General features: G+C 41.4%; 1 protein-coding gene across 1 annotated transcript in view; it reads left to right on the top strand.

Moving 5' to 3' along the window:
- CLMP (CXADR like membrane protein) overlaps window positions 1–20021 on the top strand; it is a 75863-nt gene extending 55842 nt beyond the window's left edge. The window contains exons 2-7 of the mRNA XM_060250871.1: window positions 8474–8631; window positions 12175–12376; window positions 12491–12658; window positions 13953–14075; window positions 15464–15602; window positions 19283–20021. Coding sequence (XP_060106854.1) covers window positions 8474–8631; window positions 12175–12376; window positions 12491–12658; window positions 13953–14075; window positions 15464–15602; window positions 19283–19577 — 1085 coding nt within the window. The 3' untranslated portion in view covers window positions 19578–20021. The remainder of the gene's footprint in view (window positions 1–8473; window positions 8632–12174; window positions 12377–12490; window positions 12659–13952; window positions 14076–15463; window positions 15603–19282) is intronic.
- The last annotated feature ends 3942 nt before the right edge of the window (window positions 20022–23963 follow it).

Genomic DNA, 23963 nt, shown 5'->3' with positions numbered 1-23963 from the left:
GGACTGCCTTCTAGCTCAGAAGAGTTGTGCATCCTGTTTTCTGCAAATGACTTTCTTCATGGCCTAGAATACATCTGCATCTATGTCATTATTCCTTTTACTGTATGGTGAGCCCTTAGTGACACGTATTTATCAGACTGGAACCCAACAAATAATACAAACGAAATGAACTTCCATTTGCAGATGGAGCGTCACTCTTGATCCCCCCCCCCAAAAAAAGCAGTTCTCCCCCCACCCCATGCTGGTTCTGGTGAAAAGGGACCTCAGAACAGTATGAGGGTCAAATCAAAATTCTGGCAGCGGAATGGGGGAGGGAAGGTATTGGGGAACGCCCCCCTCCCCAGTGACCATTAGCATTAGGATTCACTTCTCACATTTCTGATTCTTTCATGCAAGGGTAGAATTCTAGCAGGAGCTCCTTTGCATATTAGGCCACACACCCCTGATGTAGCCAATCCTCCAAGAGCTTACAAGGCTCTTTTTTTGTAAGCTCTTGGAGGATTGGCTACATCAAGGGTGTGTGGCCTAATATGCAAAGGAGCTCCTGCTAGAATTCCACCCCTGCTTACATGAAAGTTCTTTAGTGTCCAGTCTTCATATTAGTGCTATTTATCATCAGCAAACATATCATACCACTGGAGCTATTTAGCATGCTGTAACAATACGTTGCCATGAGGTAACTGAAAGTGTTATAACACAAAGCTATGAGTCTTCTGTATGCATGCCAAAGGACTGTTACCATCAGTGATGCTAAGGCGCTTACGACAGTTCACAGAAGGACAATTTGCCATTAAACTACTGATGCTTCAAGTTACTTAGGGGTAATGTAGGATTTATTTATTTAATAAAATTTATGCTCCCCCCCTTTTGGGTCTCGCAAGTGCCATCAAGGTGGCTAACAAAACATATATAATTAAAACATATTTAAAATGATTAAAACAAAATATACATCCTCAAAGTCATGAAAACCAGAGCTAAAATACACACATGACATTAAAAAACTACAATTAAAATACTGGGCTGGAAGGAGGAATCACTGAGGGAGTGCCAAATGGAAAAAAAAAAAAGTCTTCACCCACTGGGAGAAGATAACAACAGAAGTGGGGGGGGGCAGATTAGTCCTCTGGGGAGAGAGAGTTCCAATTTGGGGGCCAACCATGAGAAGGCCTTCTCCTAGGCTGCCATCTGTCTAGTCTCACAATGCAGGGGGCATCCAAAGAAGGGCCTCAGAAGGTTGGGTAAGTTCATAAGGAAGTATGTATGTTGGTTCCAAACCATATAGGAATTTAAAGATCAACACCAGCACTTTGAATCGTCCTCAGAAACAGATTGGGAGCCTTTATAGATATGGTTCTTACAATACGCTCCAGTCAACATCCTGGCTTGCAGCATTTTGTACTAATTGACATTTTTGAACACTTTCCAAGGTTAGTTCCATGTAGGGTTGCCAAGTCCCCCATGCCAGTGGGGGACTTTTTCCGACCACCCCTTCCAAAAAAAAACCCTTCCCATGACAAGTGGGGGGGGACACATGTAAGTGTGAACTGATCACAACACCCCTGGGAACCTGAAAGACAGCTGCAATCTGGAAAATGCTACAAAAATGAGGAAAGACTTTAAAAAACACGAAAGACCTCTAACCTGAGGTGTTTAGGCTGTCAGATTAATCAATAATACGTATCAGTTAGAATGTAAAGTAATTCTCCATCAAAACTCTTCCTGGTTTGCACAGTTTTTCTATCTGTGCCCGGTTGGTTTATCTTCCCACAGATCAGGACTTATTCAGCTTCCACCCTAAAGGGACCGGATTGCAGTAACAGTTCAGCAATTTTTGTAGATGAGATCATATTTTTATTGAAGGCATTTTGCCATCCATCAAACATTGGCCCTCATCTCTGACAATAACTCCAGTATTTTTTAAAAAATTATTCATGTTCCTTCAAAATTTGCTCTTTGTGTGTGTGTTTGTACAGTAACTTTTGTAAAGAGGCCAGGAAAATCATAGTCAGTCCTCCACCTACATGTCTGCACAGTCATCCATGTTTCAGCTAGCAGTGTGTGTATACACACACACACACACATCGCCCATCAGATTCTGAACTTCTTATTTCTCCTAACTAGCTTTTAAAATCATTCAGACAAATTATTCTGTTTGACATGATCATTATTAATTCCTCTCTAGTTCCGATTCTGAATGACTCACATCATCATTTTCAAGAAGCAAATCAATCCGCATTCGTTTTATCTTTGTGCAACAGGGCCTTTCAAAACCTCAAGTCCACGCACATGTGATTCAAATTAGGCAGGGCCTCTGAGGCACTCCGTTTCTACTGATGGGCTTTGCTGACCTCTCTGTTTTGAGTACAGCTAGCTGTTCCCTGTGGGAGTTAACAGCAGTAAAATATTTTTTTTATTCCAGACACTTCAGCGCTCAACCAAATTCCTGAAATCACAGAGCAGCCTTGGAGAGCGGGCTGCAGGCATCATGCTTACAGGGCTGGGTCTCACTCATTTTGAACGGGCACACTCTTGGGAGAAGGTGACCTATGGCATCTCCCTATCACTAGCCAAAGAATACAAACAGCAGATGTCACAGCACGTTCAAAGTCTGGCCATAACTGACTGATTATCCCACAGCACGTTCCAACCAATCCCCAGTTTTGTCCCCTTTCTTTACAAGAATACTGCGTAAAAAAGACACCGTGTTCTAATTGCTCTGACATAATGTAGAGGGCAGCCAAATTAAAGTTTAGAGAGAGTTTTTTTAAAAAAAGAAAGCATGTGAAACCAAACAGTTTGTTGATTAATGTAGATCTATGAGTTCCATAAAACCTTTCAGTAGAAAAATTCTGCCATGTAACTTTAAAGTTTGCATATTTTGGGGAAAAGCAGAAACAGTTATCTTACCCCTACCCCAACTCCTTCTATATTATGAATATCCATCCCATGCAGTAATGTCTTTAAAAAACAACACTATGTGATGGGCATTTTCAGATAGAAAGCTTTCTCACTCCTTTCCGCAGCCACTACTGAGGTAGAGCATGGGAGAGGGAATGTGGACATTGCAATATTGTATTATGTGGTGTTTGTAAATGTTAATAGCATCGTGATGGAAAACTGCCATGAGGAAATGGTTGTGGAGTGGGGTAAGGTAACATCTGCACCGGCCAAAAAAATAACTAACCAAAAAAATTTATAACATCAGGACCAGCAGAGCAACTACTGACACTCAACCAAAGTTAAAGCAATTTAATAAAGGCAGGATGTTCTAGCAGACTTGGAGCCAGAGTGCAATTTCTGCTTTGGATGTCTTCCAACCAGGCCTCAGATTCAGTGGGAGCTCACAGGAGCACAGCTCCTGAACCTTTCTGAGAGTTCCTCCTCCTCCTTCTGAGAGTTCCACCTCCTTGTCCATTGAATAGTATGTGCAGCTGCATAACAATCCCTGGATGAGCTCCACCACCTATTTTTCTACAAAACAACCCCTGTTTCCAACTTATCCATGGGCCATACTATTCAGGAAAAGGGTAACCAAAACCCATTTTATTCCCACTTCATCTTCACCAAAGTGTCAATTTTCCACATTTTAATTTCTGCACTTTAAAAGTGCCTTATGACAAGAACAGGATGATGCACAAATGTTTCCTTTTTTTGATGAACACTGAACCTCCTTGAGAAATTCAGCTTTAAGCAAAGATGGATATAAGCAGTACAAGGCATCTACTTGCCTACACCAGAACTCTATTAAAAGGATAATGGATGTTTCTCTCTCCACAAAGGGCAATCTTTAGTTATTTCACATAGGATTTTATAGGATCAGACCTCTCTGCAGATGAGGATTTTTAAGATGCCTACTTTTCAAAGGCGAATCTGAAATGCGGGCTGACGGAATAAATAGTCCTTCATTATTCATTTTAACCTTTTACCATGTGCATGCAAGTTAACCCTTGCAAGCACAAACTGTACATTCAATGAATCAAGGGACTAAAACAAAAATAAATAGAGACTAAAAAGAATCTTATATTAGATAACAATGTAACTTCCAGTTTCCACTGTGAAGCCAGCCCTATCCCAACACTGCCAAATCATTAGTCAGAATAGCTTAGTCTCTCTCCCCACCTTCTGTAGAACCACCATTAGCAATTGCCTTCCAACAACTTTTGAATTTAGAAAATTTGAAATTCAATCCATTTTCAGCACTCATACTATTTGTTTGTTTTATTTTACTTCCTTATACTCAGGGCTGGCCAAACTTACTTAATGTAAGAGAAACAGAATAAACATCAGATGTCTGAGAGCTGCAAGACGGAAGGAAGGAAGGAAGGAAGGAAGGAAGGAAGGAAGGAAGGAAGGAAGGAAGGAAGGAAGGAAGGAAGGAAGGAAGGAAGGAAGGAAGGAAGGAAGGAAGGAAGGAAGGAAGGAAGGAAGGAAGGAAGGAAGGAAGGAAGGGAGGGAGGGAGGGAGGGAGATGGGGAGGGATGGAGGGAGAGGTGGAAAGAAAGCAACTTTACATGCATTCTTCAAGTTGCTGGCTGGCTTGGCTTGGAGAAGGGATTTAAAGAGAGAAATGCTTTCTTCAAGCCGGCCAACAGGTAAGTTGGGGCTTTGATAGCTAAATAATATGTGCAAAAGAGCCACATGTGGCTCCCGAGCTGCAGTTTGGTAACCCCTATTGTACTCCTCCTTTCTCCCTCATGGGTACCCAAAATGCCTCACATCATTCTCCTCTCCTCCATTTTTTTCCTCCCAATGCCCCTGTAAGGTAGGTTAGGCTAAGAGTACATGACTGGCCAAAGGTCACCCCATAAGCTTCCATGGCAGAGTAGGGAACTGAACTTGGGTCACACAGATCCCAATCCATCACTCTAGGCACTATACCACAGTGCCTCTTATACTAGACAGCTCTCAGCACTCAATATTAAAATACAGATTTCTAAAATAAATATAAAGAGATGGGAGGTCAGATTCAAATCCTGAAGCACCTTAGAGACTATTTTAGCTTTATTATTTAGTCCAAGGGAAGGAATGCCCAACAATCCCTAAGTTATCTGTCATACTCCAGAATCATTTTACTCTGCTCTGGTAAGATCACACCTGGAGTATTGTGTTCAGTTTTGGGCACCACATTTTTAGAAGGATATAGACAAGCTGGAATGGGTCCAGAGGAGGGCAACAAAGATGGTGAGAGGTTTGAAGACCAAGTCCTATGAAAAAAGGTTGAAGGAGCAGGGCATGTTTAGCCTAGAAAGGAGGTGGCTGAGAGGTAATATGATCACCATCTTCAAGTACTTGAAGGGCTGTCATACAAAGGATGGTGCAGAATTGTTTTCTGTGGCCCCAGAAAGTAGGACCAGAACCAATGGGTTTAAATTAAATCAAGAGTTTCCAGCTCAACATTAGGAAGAACTTCGTGACAATTAGAGCGGTTCCTCAGAGGAACAGGCTTCCTCTCCTTCTTTGGAGGTTTTTAAACAGAGGCTGGATGGCCATCTGACAGCAATGCAGATCCTGTGAATTTAGGGGTGGTGGTGGTGGTATTTGTGAATTTCCTGCATTGTGCAGGGTGTAGGACTAGATGACCCTGGAGGTCCCTTCCATGATTCTATGATTCTAGAATTCTGAAGAAGTGAGCAGTAACTCATGAACACTCCTCCCCTGCCACAAATGTTGTTAGTGTTTCAGGTGCTACTGGACTCTTACTCTTTTCTGCTGCTACAGACAGACTAACATGGCTACTCATCTTGTTCTATCTCCAGAATTCTGAGAGGGCAAATGCAGGTAATTAGTTGGAGTAATGCAGAAGGAGGTCAGTTTACAGACCAATCCTATACAGAGTTACACCTTCAATGGTACCAGGCTTAGAAGGCCATAACTCCACTTAGGATGGCATGATTTAGTTCTCAGTGGCATCAACAGTGTTCTTACGGGACTCAGTAAAAGAACTGCGATACAGAGCAAAATTGGGGGAGAGCCCTCTTACAGACGCTGATACCAGAGGAACCCTGCAATATGATGCTTTCTCTATCCCTGGCTCATAACTACTGAAGGCATTTTGCTAATTAAAAAAATAAGCTTTCATTTCTGGGCTTTTGGACCATCTTACCTTATTTAATCTCCACGAGCACTGCTGCTACTAAACGTACTTTTAAAAAATTAAAGCAGAATGCCTTGGGGTTTTTTTTTTTTTTTTTGGCCAACAACTTAAAATAAAGGACTTTCCAAATTTCAGCAATTTTCTTTTAAAAAAATATAGTTTATTTAATAAAATTTCAGCAATTTTCAACAGGAACTTTACTTAAAGTACAGAACCAATCACACCTTAGCTACAGTAAGTGAAAATTGGGGGGGGGGGGGGGGAATATTCGCAGTGCTGAAGCCCTAACCTTCTGTCCTTTGGGCGCCCTCTTGTGGTATAACTATTGTGGGAAAATTCACATTTGGGGGAAGGTGTCGCATGCTGACGTAAGTTAACAATTGAATGAATGTATATATATAAAGGTTAATCATACTGAATATATATAAAGGTTAATCAATGCTGTTATTAAAAGGCAGAGATTAATACAGTCATGAATATACGTGGATAGTTAGATACATAATTATATAAAACCATACAAGTGGAAATACAGAGATGAATACACGAGTATATGAGATATGAATACATGAATATATGTGAATATGTAAATGGATATGAATAATTATATGAATATAATTATATGAATATATGTGGATACATGTATAAACTTAGTAACTGACCATTCATTAGCAATGATAATGCCAACAAAAATTGCTTGGTTGCTTCTGACTCACAAATCCACAACCCAACCATTGTCAGGGACTTGTACCTGCCACTACCTCTGCAATTCCACTGCATCTAGCAAGGGGAGGATTGAATCCCAAACACTTATACCGTAGGAATCTTGTTGGTCTTTAAGTGCCATTGGACTTGAATCTTGCACCTCTGCAATTTCAGTAGCACAAGGAAACCTACAGCTAGGACTACCATGGTAAGAACTCAAAACAGCCCAAAGCAACTCACATTTCAATGAGTAGAAAGTTATGTGGGTGGGGCTGCATTAAAATTCTCTACAATATGTTCAAAGTTCAGCGGAATGTCACCTTTTCAGAGGTAACCGACAGAGCTGTTCTGAACTGTACTTCTGTCCTCTTTTTATTGTGTGTGATGACACTGATTTTTACCATTATAAGTGTCACTTTTTGAAAAAGGCATTTCAACAACCTCTGGGTGAGCAGTACTTCAGAGCTAATGATCTATTAGCCAGCCCTGTCTGACAGCTACCAATTAACTTCTGACATTCCTGGGAAAGCAACTGATGATCAAGCTTTTCCCCTTACTTGCCTGCCTGCTGCAACATCAGCTGTGCAAAGCAAAAACACAAGCTCTCCAACATTTCATGAAGGCATAAATAAACCAATCCCATATGGGATGATGTAAATCCCACCATAGTTGTTGGACCCACACTAACCAAGTCTGCATCTTTCAGTTTGCATTGTCCATTTCTAACATGTTTTCCTGTTTTAAACATGTACACGGTGCTCTCCTTGGTCATTCCAAGAAGCTCACACCACAAAACACAATAAAGTTCAATGTATCAATTAAAATGGCAATAAAACACACACAGGGGGAAGGAAGGAGGATTATAAATAGGTCTTAACGAAAAATCAAAGCAGGTCAGGAATTACAACGCCATGAAAGCTTGGAGAAGCAGGCAAGAAGCAACTTGGCTGATAGCAGCCAGCACTGGCAAACTTGTATTAGGAAGCTGTTGAGGAAAGATATCTGCCTTTCCATGACAATGCACTTTCCAATTTTGCTTCCAGAAAGCAATCTCCAGAAAGATTTCTTTTTTTCTACAAAAAAAGCCAGCAGGAATTTATTTGCATATTAAGTCACATCCCCTGACATTACCATTATTTTACACAGGGCTTTTTGTAGAACCCCCCCCCAGCAGGAACTCATTTGAATATTAGGCCACACCCCTGACACCAAGCCAGCTGGAACTGCGTTCCTGTGTCTTCCTGGTAAAAAAAGGCCCTGGATTTCCTTAAAAAGCACAACAGACTGGGCAGCAGTGCACTATTTAAAATATGGAGAGCTCAGCAACAGAAGCCAACAGATTAAGAAGACTATAGACATCAAATGCTGAATGTTTCACTGAAGCAGGCACAACTTTGTGCTGCTCCTTACAGACATTCTCAGTCTCTACTCGTGCTCCACAGCTGGAAAGAGGAAGGAAGACATTCAGTGCTAAAGGAAAATGTAACAGCATGTCATTTGAGGACACAGGAAAAGCAAAAAGAGGCTGTGGTAATGCAAGGCTGGGGAACCAAAAGAGTTTAGGGACAGAATACATGAGCTTTCAGCTGAGCAATGCTGTAACATGATAGAAAAAATGCTAAGGTGGATATTTATTGGGTGCAGCTCACTGGCAACATCGGACTTTTTGTCTTTCAGCTACCTGCTCCACTTGGATGTCGCAAGCTCAGACAGTATTTAAGAGGGTGGCTGAAGCAAACGTTACACTGCCCTGTCACCATCAGCTGCACCTCCTGGGGCCTACAAGTCTGGACATAGAATGGCTGCTACAGGATTCTGAAGCTGACCCCAAAGTGGTATGTTAGATACCTGTTTTACTGCAATGGCCAACTGGAATTTCAACTGGAATTACTTGGGCCATGGTAGAAAATCAGGCCCTGAGGCAGGAGGTGTCTGATATATGACATTCATCATGGCTTCTAACCAGTCAGATAGATCCACAAGTGACATAGGCAGTATATGAGAAAGAACTCAACCCTCCCTTTCCTGAACTTTCTGATGGTCTTGGTATTTAATAAGAAACACATTTAGTCTTTTGGGCTGCTGTTGTTTTTCCTGACTGAGTAGAGATTGCATTCTTGCCCTAGGAGATGTAAATGATAAGGAGATATAGGTGTTTACCTTGTTATGTGGTTCTGGTAATCATGCAGAAGCAACTGAGAGATTCTCTGGCATGTGTCCTGACTCACTGGACCTTAATGAAGATCCTGGATGACAATGTAAATCTCTAAGGCTTGGCTGCAAAATTTTGTGCAACACCCTATAAAATCCATCAATTGCTTTCGTTATCCGAGTTTAAACTACTATATTACTGTCTATTTATGTTATTGTCTATTTTTCTGGGTTTTTTACTCAATAACTTTGTAGTATTTTACCTATGCTAGTCTTTGATTGTACAATAAATTAAACTAAGCCAAATTAAACTAAACTAAAGTTTGGCTGAAAGAACTCCAAACACACTTCATTGTTACTTGATTCCTTATATTTCAGACCCAGGATGGCTCTCAACTCTCCTATCCTCTAGGGGTACAGCAAAGGAGGCCAAGTTGCCCACTGGTATCCCTGGATGTAGAATGTAAATCTCTAAGAATGTAAATCTCTAAGGCTTGGCTGCAAAATTTTGTGCAACACCCTATAAAATCCATCAATTGCTTTCGTTATCCGAGTTTAAACTACTATATTACTGTCTATTTATGTTATTGTCTATTTTTCTGGGTTTTTTACTCAATAACTTTGTAGTATTTTACCTATGCTAGTCTTTGATTGTACAATAAATTAAACTAAGCCAAATTAAACTAAACTAAAGTTTGGCTGAAAGAACTCCAAACACACTTCATTGTTACTTGATTCCTTATATTTCAGACCCAGGATGGCTCTCAACTCTCCTATCCTCTAGGGGTACAGCAAAGGAGGCCAAGTTGCCCACTGGTATCCCTGGATATAGGACTTCTACTTCCCTGAACAGAACAAATAGTAAAATGGCTGGTTCCACAATTTTTTAATTATATGGGAATCTGGGGAAATGCTGATATAAGAGTATCTGTCCTGGTACCCATTTTCGATTTCAAGGAGTACATAGAGTAATGCACTAATAGCCAGGCAGATCAGGGAACTAAAGACTGATTTGATTGATTTAGAAGCCACCCTCCCCTGGAGGGGCCATGGAATTTTCTCCTCCCTCTTCCATTAGCAGAGCTCTGCTGACAGGAGAAAATATTTTATCCCTTTCCCTTCCTTGGGGCAGGAATCTGGTCTGTTCACTAGCCCATTTGGGTTCCGCAAGTCCCGGGAGTCAAGTCTCCCAAGAGTCAGAAAGGACTTCTGGGGAGAATGGAAAAGTGAAATATAAGCTTCTATCAGTGCCTTCTACAGGCAGACTGCTGCCTCAATACACACATATATAGCTATGCCTTGGAATGTGAGCCTTAATTCTTCTCTTTAACATTCCTTTTTTAATTTGTAAACTGTTTGTTTAATTTCAAGGTCTTTACAAAGTCCCTTCATAATTACAAAGTCGGGTAGCGGTGAAACATTACCGCACATACCACCTACTGCAAAACATACACACTACATAACAAGTTACACATAGTTTCCTCCCCCTTTTTATAAAGCATTAACTGATTGTAGGAATACTAATTAATATATGACCATATGTGCCTTTATTAATTAATGGCATAATAATAAAATCTGTTGAACATCTTTAACTTTCCTGTTACTGTGTTTCCCATTCTGCCAAGCCCCTCCATACTAGATAACCAGGGCTGCTTCTACACAGGGGTCTTGCTTCATTGTGGCGGGGGGGGGGGAGGCTTGAGCCTCAACACAATATGTTTATCCACTTTCCAGACTTTTCCCTGCTGTGAAGCGATCTGTCCCAAACCTGTTTTGGGATGATAATTTTGGAAAGATTACAGATAAAGTGCATTTGTGTGCCAAAAGGATAGGAAGGTATGTAGGTCTCACCCAAATCAGCACATTCTTTTTGCCTTACACCCATACCCTGCCCCAGGCATCATCCTTTCCTCTGGCACCGCAGGGCTTTTTTAAAAAAAAATTGGCAGCTGACATATCACTATAACAATTTATCTATTGGCTCCTTTGCATTCCCAGTTTTCATTAAAAAAACAACAATAGGCTTTAATCCTTTGTGTTGGTACAAGGAGAATCATTGCCAAATAGAAGAAATCTGACTACTACAGCTCAGTTTGAGTTGGCCAGAATGTGGCTATTTCCCCCCTCCCTGTAGAATTAGCAATTCTGTAGAATTCTGTAGAATTAGCCATTAACAGTCACCATCAAAAGCTCTCTGATCTATGTAGCCTCCAAGCCTATTCAACCACACCCAAACGAGGAGACAGGGGGGACTTTGGCACTGAATCTGTTAAACAAAACACAAAGGCTGAAGTTAAGATAGGTCTAAGCTAAGATGTAACAAACACAAATTTGAGCAGAATTCGGAGGATGGTGGAAGACAGGAGGGCCTGGTGTGACTTTGTCCATGGGGTCCCAAAGAGTCGGACTCGACTGTGTGACTGAACAACAACAACAAAAGCTAAGATAGAGATAAAACTAAACTAACAAAAAGAAGAAAACTAAAATAAAAAATGCTCCAAGGATAGAGCAGAGGCTCATACCTTACAATATAACACCAGACTCTGTAGGGTAGACATTCCTCCGAGAACATTTACTTCACCAACCATGCAAACACTCATAACTCAACATTAGTTCAACAAAAGCTTTAAAATGGGAACTCTGAAACATCCTAACTTTATCAGTATGCAATTACTTTCATAAAACTAGTTAGGGCACTAGTTTTAAAACGTTGCCCTCACCTGGATAGCCCAGCCTAAACCAATCTCATTAGATCTCAAAAGCTAGGCAAGGTTGGCCCTGGTTAGTAACTGGATAGAAAACCACCAATGAAGTCAATTGACCTCTGATTATAACAGCAAAAAGCTGAACAATGAAAATGCTCTAGCTGCATAGCTGAAGGAACAAGTCCACACCTTTCATCAAGGAAGAACACCACCGTAGCATCTCAATTAACTGATATATGAAACAACAATTGGTAGGATTACAATTTTCCATGCAGCAGTTCCATGCACCTTAATCTTTCAAAATAAATCTCCGAAAATAAATCCTGTGAATTTAGGGAGAGATATTTGTGGATTTCCCACATTGTGCAGGGGGTTGGACTAGATGACCCTGGAGGTCTCTTCCAACTCTATGATTCTGTGATGCATTATTGAGAGATTTTTAGTTTTTGTTTTGGTTAGCTAAACTAGCAACTACAAAATGAGAAGTGGAGTAACTCATGAGAAGCTTTCTCTGCCTCTCAGGTGATCACTTATGCAGGAAACCGTATCTACCCTGACTTAATTGAAGAACAAAAGGGTCGTGTTTCATTTGCCTCTAACTTCCGGGCAGGAGATGCCTCCTTGGAGATTTCTTTTCTGCAACCAAGTGATGCTGGGCTGTACATGTGCAAGGTTAAAAATGCTGGACATTATGAGTGGAGTACCATCACTCTGAAGGTTCTGGGTAAGAAAAATATATAAGTTATTAAAAACAAAGACTTAGCTCTTCTACTGAACACAGCGTTTTCCTGGCTTCCAGTTATCTCAGCAATTTCATCTGCATTTCCTTCCTCCTCAGAGAAACCTTCCAAACCTAAATGCTGGAAAGAAGGAGAGATGTCTGAAGGAAAAGAAATCACTTTGCAATGCAATTCTGCCTCAGGCACAAAGCCCATAATGTATCAGTGGAAACGTATAATTGATGAGGATGGGAAAACTGGATCCCTTCCGCCCATGACACGAATCAGTAAGTCACTTCTATTTCACATCTATCGCATTAACTAAGGAATCACTCTTGGCAAAGGTTCTCTTGCAGCAGGAGTGGACTGGGCAGGGAAAGATTGCTTTAATGCTCTGTGCATTCACAGGGCTGGTGACTGCCTGAAAAAAGAAGGCAAGGCATAGTTAGAAGGCAAGGCATACTTATAGCAGTATGCATATCACAGCATATATAAGGCTGTAAGGCTGACTCAAGAAATATCTGAGGACTTTGGGAGTGAAGCCATGAGCAAAGGTGTGACAAGCGTGACTGAACTCCAAAGAGAGTTCTGGCAATCACATTTAAAGGGACCGTGCTCCTTTTACATGCCTTCTTTCCATAGGAAATAATGGCGGATAGGGGCACCTTCTTTGGGGGGCTCATAGAATTAAACCCCCTGGTCCAATCTTTTGGAAACTTGGGGGGTGTTTTGAGGAGAGGCACTGGATGCTATGCTGAAATTTGTTGCCTCTATCTCAAAAAACAGACCTCGTCTCACAAGCCCCAGAATAAAACCATGTTATAGCAGAGCAGGTGGTGAAACAGTTATCTGGTTTTCTTTAGGGCTACGGTCACACACACTAAATAATGCACTTTCTATCCACTTTCCAACTGTGTGAACTGGCATAATCCAGTTGGAAAGTGCACTGAAAGTGGATTGAAACGGCATTATTTAGTGTGTGTGACCGCAGCCTAGGTACATATTTTATTTACTGTCCTGCCTATGCCACGATGTGGATGGCCAGGCTAGCCTGCTCTGGTCAGACCTCAAAAGCTAAGTAGAGCCTGCCCTTGTTACTATCGGAATGGGAGTTCACTAAGGAAATTCAGGGTCACAACACAGAGGAAGGCAATGAATGTGTCTTGCCTTGAAGACCCTACAGGGTTGCCATAAGTTGCCTGCAACTTGAAGGCAGAATAAAATAATAATAATACTGCCCATGGGTTGATACGGAGATGGTTATCCAGCCATCCAATTATGTATCAACATCAGTAATGCACTCGCATTTGGGGACATCAGTTTCATTTTGAGAATCTGGTAAAATTGGTAGAATATTCAAAAGCCATTTAAAACAGTTTCACAGTACAACAAATGGCACAAATCAACAGAGACGCACCACTGACCGTCTTAACCCCTGTATATAATCCAGAGGAATTCAAAGAATGTTATCAGTTACAACACGATGCTTCACAATTGCCCTATCATTTATTTTTCATTGTGATCCAAGGTAATTGCACCCCCTGATTCATTAATTAAATCATGTTCCCCATATGTTCCTAGACTTTTCCAATCCAGCACAAATTATGATGAAGAATCTCACACGGATGGATTCAGGATCATACCAGTGCACTGCCTTCAACGAAGCAGGACAGGACAGCTGTAGTGTGCAGGTGACTGTGCAGCGTAAGTATGTGGTATTTAATACGAGTCATTTCAATAGCAGGAGCCCTGTGGCGCAGAGTGGAAAAGCTGCAGTACTGCAGTCCAAGCTCTGCTCACGACCTGAGTTTGATCCCGGCGGAAGCTGCATTCAGGTAGCCAGCTCAAGGTTGACTCAGCCTTCCATCCTTCCGAGGTCAGTAAAATGAGTACCCAGCTTGCTGGGGGGGAAGTGTAGATGACTGGAGAAGGCACGGCAAACCACCCCGTAAAATGTCTCCCATGAAACTGTTGTGAAAGCAATGTCACCCCAGAGTTGGAAACGACTGGTGCTTGCACAGGGGATTACCTTTACCATTTTTAATTTCAATAGCAGCAATATTTCTGAACAGTTTTCTCCAGTTCTCATCCATGAGCTATTTCTCTGCAACAAAAGCCCCACCTTTGACCACATGCCTGAGTAATTTTAATCTGAAGGACAAACTTGCCAGATCTATGATCAGTTCTGACATTTTAGTTGCCAGAGAGGGAAAGACTGGCATTACAGTTGTGGACTAGGGGACAAAGGGCTATTCTGCCTCCTACCCTCAGCATGCTATTTTCCTAATCATGCCCCAGAAGTACTACAAGGGGGATGAGGCCCTGTATTGGGCCCTGGAGAGCAATTTTGACTGGAAAGTGACAGAAAAAGAGTAAAACTCACCTTCTCCCAATGCCACAGCCTTTATGGATACAAAACTATATTTTAACAGGAAAGAAAATTATCATGACTCTCCCATGTAATGTAATCCCATTAATTGGATTTTTACCTAAATGTTTGCTTAAGTCATTTAATCGGTGATTAACAAGTTCCCTTTTAATTTTATCCTTCCTGTGACATCAGAATACTTAACCATACATATTTTGCTTTTGCAAAGTACATGGGCTTTTAGTTTTAGCACTATAAGCACAAATCCATCTGTACAGCTCTGATGAGCAGATCGCAGGGCTTTTTTTGTAGCAATAACTCCTTTGCATATTAGGCCACACATCCCTGATGTAGCCAATCCTTTTGCAGCTTACAGTAGGCCCTGTTATAAGAGTTCTTGGAGGATTGGCTACATAAGAGGGGTATGGCCTAATATGCAAAGGAGTTCCTGTTAAAAAAAAAAAGCCCTAAGCAGATGCATATTTTAACAACCACAATAAATAGGATATGAGGTTACAAAAAAAGATAATATTTTAGTCATATGTGGGCATAAGATGCTTGTTCCTGGACCATATTGGTCATGATTACGTGATCCTAATTACGTATGTACTGACACCTGATACAGACATGGAGAACATGAGGACCAGGAGAGATATCAAAATGCAATACATTGTTGTAGCATTGCATCACAAATATAAAAGAGTATGCATTTGTGAATTAACAGAGGCACGAAATCTTGGCATCATTGCTGGAGCAGCCTGTGGAGCAATTGCAGTCCCCATCCTTGTCTTCCTGACGGTGTGGCTGACTATTAGGAGGAAAGAGAAGAACAAATATGAAGAAGAGTCTCCAAATGAAATCAGGTATTTCCTCCATAGTCCCTCTGCTTCAGTCTCTATAAACACGCAAGTACCTAACAAACAAATTTTCTTTAACAGAGAATAGTTTTTAAAAGGAACATAGGGGAAGAGATGGAGCTCAGTAATAAAGCATATGGTTTGCACGCTTGAGGTTCAACCACTGGGATCTCTAGTTTAAAAAGGCGTCTCAGGCAGGGCTTTTTTTGAGCAGGGATGCAGTTCTGGCTGGCTTGGTATGATAGGGTGTGGCCTAATATGCAAATGAGTTCCTGCTGGGCTTTTCTAGGAAAAAAGCCCTGTGCAAAACAATGGTGTCAGGGGTGTGGCCTAATATGCAAATAATGTCCTGCTGGGCTTTTTCTACAAAAAAAAAAGCCCTGGTCTCAGGCATCAGAGCTTGGAAGGACTTCATTTTTTTAGCTAGGTTTCCCTATGGATTCCCACAAGGCAGGCATACTTTCAACAACTTTTTCACTGCAAGATGGCAAGTCTTTGCATATGTAATGCAATCCTACAGCCCCTCCTTTTCTAGAACAGCTGCCCTGAACCTTTATAGTGGGGAGTTTCCAGGAAATCTCTGAAGGCACGATTCAATAGACTACACCCTTGTGAAGAAAAAACTAAACCTCCTTGCTTTTATTCTAGTTAAAAACTACCATCCTACACTTGTCATATAGTCACTCTCTGAACAGTCCAACAAACAGTTAATCTATTTACCCTTTACAGATCATTAACAATTCTCCATTGAAGTTTTATTTTGCTAACTCCCAGCTCCAAGATACAAATTCTTTACTTAGTCTCATTCACATGTATTTTTCCCTATGCCTTACTTTCTATTGTCCTTTTCTAATTTCTTCAGCTTCTTCAGAAATGTCCCTTTTGCTCCACTGCCATTTCCTGTACCCGAAAGCCCATCATTTTCTGTACCCCTTTTCAAAATTGGAGTAATATTTTCTACTTGCCAGTCCTCAGGTATGGAAGGAGGCCAATTTTAGTGACAAGTTGCATATACTGACTAGAACAGGAGTGTCAAACATGAGGCCTGGGGGCCGAATCAGGCCCCCGGAGGGCTCCTATCAGGCCCCCAAGCAACTGGCTGTCATCTGCTTCCTTCTCCCTCTCTCTTGCTTCCTTCTGCATAAGGGGGAGGGGAGAGCTTGTTTTGCCAGGCTCTCTCAATCGCACAGTGGAGCTACTGAGCCAAGCCTCTCTTCCTTCTATCGGCTGAGGATCCTCTCCTTCCTGGTCCCCTGGGGAAGGAAGGAAAGAGTCAGAACTTCCTTGCCCAGTTCCCTGGATCCCATGGGAGATACAAAGAAAGTACCTTTAAGACTGAGTGCTATTTTAAGCATGTTTTAAAGTGTTATTTTTTAAAAAAATCTTTGTGTTTGTCTGTGTCCTTTATAATGTTTATATCTCCGCTACCTTATCTTAAATAGGTACCCACATGGCCCGGTCCAACATGACCCTGCCCGACAAGGTCTCATTCATGTCAGATCCAACCCTCATAACAAATTAGTTCGACACCCCTGGACTAGAAGATAAAGTTTCATGTTTGAGTTTTGTAAATTGTGACAATCCTTGGGTGTATACCATCCAGACCTGGAAACTTTTTAGTTTTTAATTTGCCCCTTTAGTCCTACCTAGACCTTCCTCTCATCTTTATTTGACTAACTAAAAACACTACCTTGGGTATGATGAAAACAAGCCCAAAGAATTCAGTTTCTCTGCCATTTCCTGATCTTCCTTAAGCAGTCTTTTCACTCATATTTTATCCAACAACCCAACCACTTCCCTAGCTTGTTTCCTGATCCTAAAACATTTGTAGAAGTGCTTATTGTTTGTCTAATGTTTTAGTAACCTGTTCCTCAAATGCTTTCTGCTCACCTGTCAATTTATACCGGTTTTGTCAGAGTCTCTGATCTTTTCTGTTCACCTCTTACAAAACAATCCTTCCACTTTTTACAGGAAGCCGTCTTGCCTTTTCACTAACCTCATTATCATCCTTTCCAAACTGGTGCATTTCCTAGCTTGAGATATGCTTTCTATTGGAGCTTTAGCTAATATGATTTTTAAAAGATGTGAGTCTGTTTTTCATTCTGACTAATTCTCTTATTTTTGTAATGCTCCTTCTTTTGAAATCAACTATGATCATTTTAGACTTTTAATCCATTAGACTTGTAGGGCAACTTTGAATTGACGTAAGTGCTGAACTCTCATTCTCAAGTTCTAGCTTGCTCCCACAATCATTACCTTTAACATTTACCAAATCATCCCTTAGGGATGAGTCATCTCAAATGGAAGGCTCCCCAGCTCCCACCAGCTTTTAGCTAAGGTATCCTCCACATCAAAAGAAGGTCATGTGATTAGGGTTGCCAAGTCCAATTCAAGAAATATCTGGGGACTTTGGGGGTGGAGCCAGGAGCAAGGATGTGGCAATCATAATTGAACTCTGAAGGGAGTTCTGGCCATCACATTTAAAGGGACCACACACCTTTTAAAATGCCTTCCTTCCATAGGAAATAATGAAGGATAGGAGCACCTTCTTTGGGGGCTTGTAGAATTGGACCCCCTGGTCCAATCATCTTGAAACTTGGGGGGTATTTTGGGGAGAGGCACCGGATGCTATGCTGACAATTTGGTGTCTCTACTTCAAAAAACAGCCCCCCCCCGAACCCCAGATACCCACAGATCAATTCTCCATTATACCCTATGAGAATTGGTCTCCATATGGAATGGAGTGCCCAGCAGACATTTCCCCCACCCCAAAGTTTTCTGATGACCCTGAAGCGGGGGTAGGGACTCCAAACCGGGGGATCCCCTGCCCCCACCTGGGGATTGGCAACCCTGCATGTGTTCCAAATTAGTATACATGAACTCAGGGCAGACCCTGCCACTAGGAAAACTAGGCAATTGCCTAGGGCGCCGGCCTTCTGGGGGCGTGGAATTGGGCACACACCCCATGTGACTCTGTGACGTTATCAGAGCAGAGGGGAGGGATGCCAGAACTTATCCTTGCCTAGGGTGCCTGATAGTCTAGGGCCGGCCCTGCATAAACTTCGGTAAGATATATCATACCAATACCAACTGTAGTACAAGGTTTTCAGTTAGAAGCTTAAGTGGATGATGTTGAAGCTAACCAATTCAATCAATCAGTTTGTTTAATACAGTCAGAGACCCATGTTAACCACTATACTGTGGTCCCAGAAATTAATATACCTAATACTGACACAACAGGCATAGGCTTACATAACTGTTGACGTTATTTGGAGCATGTTATTGCATGTGAGCCCTTGGACTTAAATATGTGAGCTGCTGGTCCTGTTAATGACTTCTATAATGTTTGTGCATGCAATCTTTCTGGTCAGCAAGTAATTTGATTTTTTTTAACCTCCTGGTATTAACAATGCTGCATTCCTTCCAACAGCTTCAGAACTCCCTTTCATAAAAATGGAAACCAATACCCTTTGGGTTGTGATATATGTATGTAAACTAGAGTATATAAGTTATGCTCCTTTACATATATCACAAATGACACACTGTTACATAATGAACTCCTGAATATCTGAGAAAGTCTCAAGAACCTTTGCAGGCTTCTAAAAATATCAAGAAATCCATGATGGACAAATATTTCTGGTTCTTAGAATTTACTGGTTTCATCATGTTGCCTTTCTTTATTACAGAGAAGATGCAGAGGCACCAAAAGCCCGATTAGTCAAGCCTGGCTCCTCTTCTTCTGGTTCCAGAAGTTCACATTCGGGTTCCTCTTCCACAAGATCAACAGCAAACAGTGCCTCCCGCAGCCAACAGACGTTGTCAACCGAGGCTACCCCTCATATAACTCCAACACAACACAGCCAGGTGGATATCGATAGCAGGGAAATTGAGCCAAAGAAAATTAACCACACCAACCTGGTGAAAACAGAAGTCACGTCAACCATGGTGCCTGCACAAAGTAGGGCTTTCCAGACAGTTTGATTACTCCCTGTCTGTTCAAATGTCCAGAACTCACAGAAAACACCAGCCATATACCGTTAGCTTAGTTTGTTTATCTAAAAACAACTTTCCTCCTGTATTCACTAACAGAACACACAACAAAAACCCTCACTCAGTATTCTTGGCCTATTCCTTTCTGAATACAGCTACAGACTTGAAAAAGAAACTCACACTGAAAAATTTGCTTCCTTTTTTTGCTGTCAATTCTTAAAAAGAAACGTTGATATTTTAAGAGCTGAAAAGTGACACTCTAGTGTCTGGAACAATTTTTTTTTAATGAGGCACAAAAAACCGTAATACTCTAACAGAATTTTGAAGGGGACAGAGTTTGCACAGTTGTACAGGAAATACGTACTTTCATGAACAATTATGTTCTCAGCTGTGGCACCAGCTTCCCTGATAAAATTATTTTGGTCAACTTCAAAAGGAACTGACAATCATTTTGCATGTAGCCTTTTCTTGAATTGCATACAGTAGAAAGTTGCAGCACCAAAACTGAAATTAGTACCTTGAAAGAATACCAAGAAGCAGTTATCCTGTTCACTGGAAAGAACTACTTTGAACACAGACAATACATTAGAGGATACATATAATTTTTTAAAAAAACTTAGTATGATCAGTGTGATCAAGCCAAATTTAACCTTTGTCTCTAAAACACCATTCCGCTAAAGTTAAAGAAATTATGTGTCTTAATGGACCACTAAGACAAAATATCAGATCAACAGCAAACAGTGCCTCCTGCAGTAAATTTCCCTCATCTTATTTTCTTTGTCCTTTTAAAAAAAATTAACATGGAAATCTCTGGAAGAAAAATATGGAGAGCAAACTTCCTTCCTTTATAACAGAAAGCAGGACATGCAGTTTTAGGACAAATATTGCCAAAGCTTTACTTTTCAAAACAAAAATAGAACACAGGAGATAATATGACAAGCAAACCTTCTAGTTAATGTCTAAGGTTCCTTGTGGCAACTTTGAAGCAACTGTTCAGACATATAAATATTAAAGGAAGTCAATGAAAAGCACATTAACAGCTGAAAATGCAGAATTAATTGGCAGGTGTTAAAATTCAGCAGTCTCTCCAAAGAAGGAAGATATTTAAAAGAAAATCTCCAGTTTAACAGTGTGTGTGTGTGTGTGTTTGTAAAAATTGGTCTGATTTAAAGCGTTTACCATCCTGTATCTGGTGAGCCAGTTTGGTGTAGTGGTTAAGTGTGCGGACTCTTATCTGGGAGAACCGGGTTTGATTCCCCACTCCTCCACTTGCACCTGCTAGAATGGCCTTGGGTCAGCCATAGCTCTGGCAGAGGTTGTCCTTGAAAGGGCAGCTGCTGTGAGAGCCCTCTCCAGCCCCACCCACCTCACAGGGTGTCTGTTGTGGGGGAGGAAGGTAAAGGAGATTGTGAGCCGCTCTGAGACTCTTCGGAGTGGAGGGCGGGATATAAATCCAATATCTTCTTCTTCTATCTTCTTCTTCTACCATGGAGATTACTTCATAATATCCCATGAGGAACTGTCACAGTAAGAAGATACTTAACTAGTACTGGCCTGTAATTGCTTAAGGTGTACCAGTAGACCTCTAATGTTTGTTTAGGGTGCATTAGTGGATCACCGAAACAATGTCAATAACTTGGCAGTGAAATGTAAGACACAATATGTATGAAAGTAACTTTTCTTTAAGGAAAACAGAGAAAATAACAGGGAAAATTCTATTTAGGGTTCTAAATATGGAAAAACTTAAAAGTAGGAAAAACCTATGCTCCAGTATTAATGACAACTGAGTATGCATGATTATCTAAACTAAATTTCCCCCGTCTCAACCAAGGATGCAGCTTCTTAACGTAGAGAAAACCAAACACAGGGCCTATGGGCAACAGAGACATGTAACCTTTGTAAAAAGATTATGATTTATCCCAAGCTGTTTCCAGCAAATTCCAACTAGGAAGCTGTTTAGTGCATGAGTTAGTCAGCATCAATTGAACAACTCTACTAAGAACTTTCCACACAACATAATCATTATCCGTACTAAGGGTGCAGCCAGACGTACCATTAGTGGTGACACAGCTCCGTCTCGCTGACGGATTAAATGTGTTCGTTCAGACATCCACATCTGGCAATCAAGCCTCATCCAGGGTCATTCCGACTTGCTGCGGATCAGTGCCGGATTAATTTGACATCGCAGAAAGTCCGGCCCTTTTTCAAAACAGCGGCACAAAATTGGCCTTTTTCTGTTTGGACAGCTCACGCGCGATACTGCCCCTTGGAATGTTTACTGCCCCTCCCACCTTTTTTTAAAAAAAGCCCCAGCAGACATGCGCATTGCCAGATCATCTGGGAATCTGAGGTAACGCTTCTGCTTCTCCAATCAACACAGGATCGGAGGGGGGGGAAACGTTATCCCACTCTTCAGAACAGGGAAAAAATCTTTTTTTTCAATGTGCAGGATTTCCAGATATCATTGTCACTTCCAATTTCTAGGAAATTAATTCCTGGCAGTTTCCTGGTTTGAATCCGCAATGTTAATTCTGGAAATTTTCCCCCTTCCCCCCTGCCTCTGAAGCATTGTTTGATTTCCCACCACCAAACAGTTGGGCGCATGTTCAATGGACCCCCCCACCCCAGAAATCAACATCTGATCACGCATGCTCCAAGAAAAGAGCGTGATAGTTTTGGATGTGTGATCGCTCAACAACAGAATGAGTCGCATTCTTGGATGCTCGTCTGAACAGCCCTGCATCGAATCGATATTCAGCGGTTCAAATTTGAGCGCTACACACCCGGTTTTAATGTGAGGTGTGGCCGCACCCTAAGTGTACAAGTTCTTTGCCTCCACAGTTGGAAATAGATTCACCAGCCCAACCTGCCAGATGCTACTATTCAAGAAAGCATTCCATGATTTTATAGGTAAAAATTAACTAAAATTCACGGGGGGGTGGGGGGAAATGAACTTTACAAATAAACAGTAGCAATGAGATTGTTTCAAGACACTGAGAATTCTCTTTTAAAAGGAATGCAAGTGCAATGGTTTTTGAAATCGATATGGTACTAAAAGCTACTTCAGAAGGGAAACTACACACATTTTATGGAATACCAAACGTTATTTTGTAAAATATTGTATTTAAAGCTTTTAATGTTATCTTGTATACCCATTACTATTTAGTGTGGTTGCATACATCTCTTATTTTACTTCTTGATGGGTAAAGCAGCATCTAAAGTAGATTTGCAGCCTTCTAACAAAGTCCATTGACTGCAATGGACCTACAGGGGTATAAATCTGCTAGGGATGGTACTGGGGTTTCTCCTCTTCTGTCTTCTATTACTATTGTATTTGTGCTCAGAATGAGCAATGCAAAAGGGAAACAAATATTTATTATAGATTCCTTTGAATCAACAATTTAGTAAGACTGTTTTGATGTTGTTTTTAAATAAAGATACTGCGGTGCCAAAACTGCAGTTTAAAAAAAAATCTTAGAACAGTGTCTTAATTTTACTAGGTAACTAGTATTCCCAGCTAAAGATCTACATTGTAATTTTTTGTCCTCACCACTCTGTGATGCCCAGCTCCTTAAAACCCTACTGAATTAATTTTCCCATGCAGATGTTAATGTCTAAAAGGTTTTCTGAAACTGGGAACAAAACAGCAGCAGGGCAAAAGGATATTAAGATTGGGGGAAACAGCCTCTACCTGGCTTGGAAGACATGGGCTGCTTCCAGACAGGGATGGCTGGCAAATGGATTTAGAAATCAAGTCCAAACGCGCACACCTGTCTCCTGTCCCACTCCCATACTCATCCTGTCCTCTGGCGTCTTTGAAGCAGCTCAAAAAGCTGCTACTTATGACGTGATAGCAAATTTCTCTGCCACATGCCATTTGCATCTCCAGCATCAGGACATAGGAGCATGCAAGCAAGGCACATCGGCAGTGCGAACCCAGCCCACCAGGCCACCCCAAGCCAGTTCTGGCTTTAAAAAAAAAATGCATTGCTTCCAAGCACATAGTTGCTTGGGCACATGGGCGCTTATGCACATGACCACTAACATGAATGGGGGGAAAATAAACCCGAACTGAGGAGATGGTGCGCAACAGCCGTCTGACTGTGCCAAAGCGCTTCCCATGCGGGATATGTGTGGGAGCATGTGAATGGGATTTGGCTGCTCCATTTTGAGCTGGCCCGATCTGGGACACCTCCTGTGCACCTGAAGCTGCCAGTCTGGACCCAGCCTTCCTTACCTATTTTTTCAAACCTTGATATGAACCACTCAAAAATGGTCTTGCAAGGGTCAGGCGTTGCCAGGGTTCCGGACTCAGAGGCCATAATCCAGTTGGTCTGGCTGTTGGCTTTATAGGAATCACTCCTGAGGAATTTTCTT

This window comes from Heteronotia binoei, chromosome 12 (assembly GCF_032191835.1).
Source record: "Heteronotia binoei isolate CCM8104 ecotype False Entrance Well chromosome 12, APGP_CSIRO_Hbin_v1, whole genome shotgun sequence".
Lineage (NCBI taxonomy): Eukaryota > Metazoa > Chordata > Lepidosauria > Squamata > Gekkonidae > Heteronotia > Heteronotia binoei.
This window is presented reverse-complemented; position numbering and strand designations above follow the sequence as displayed.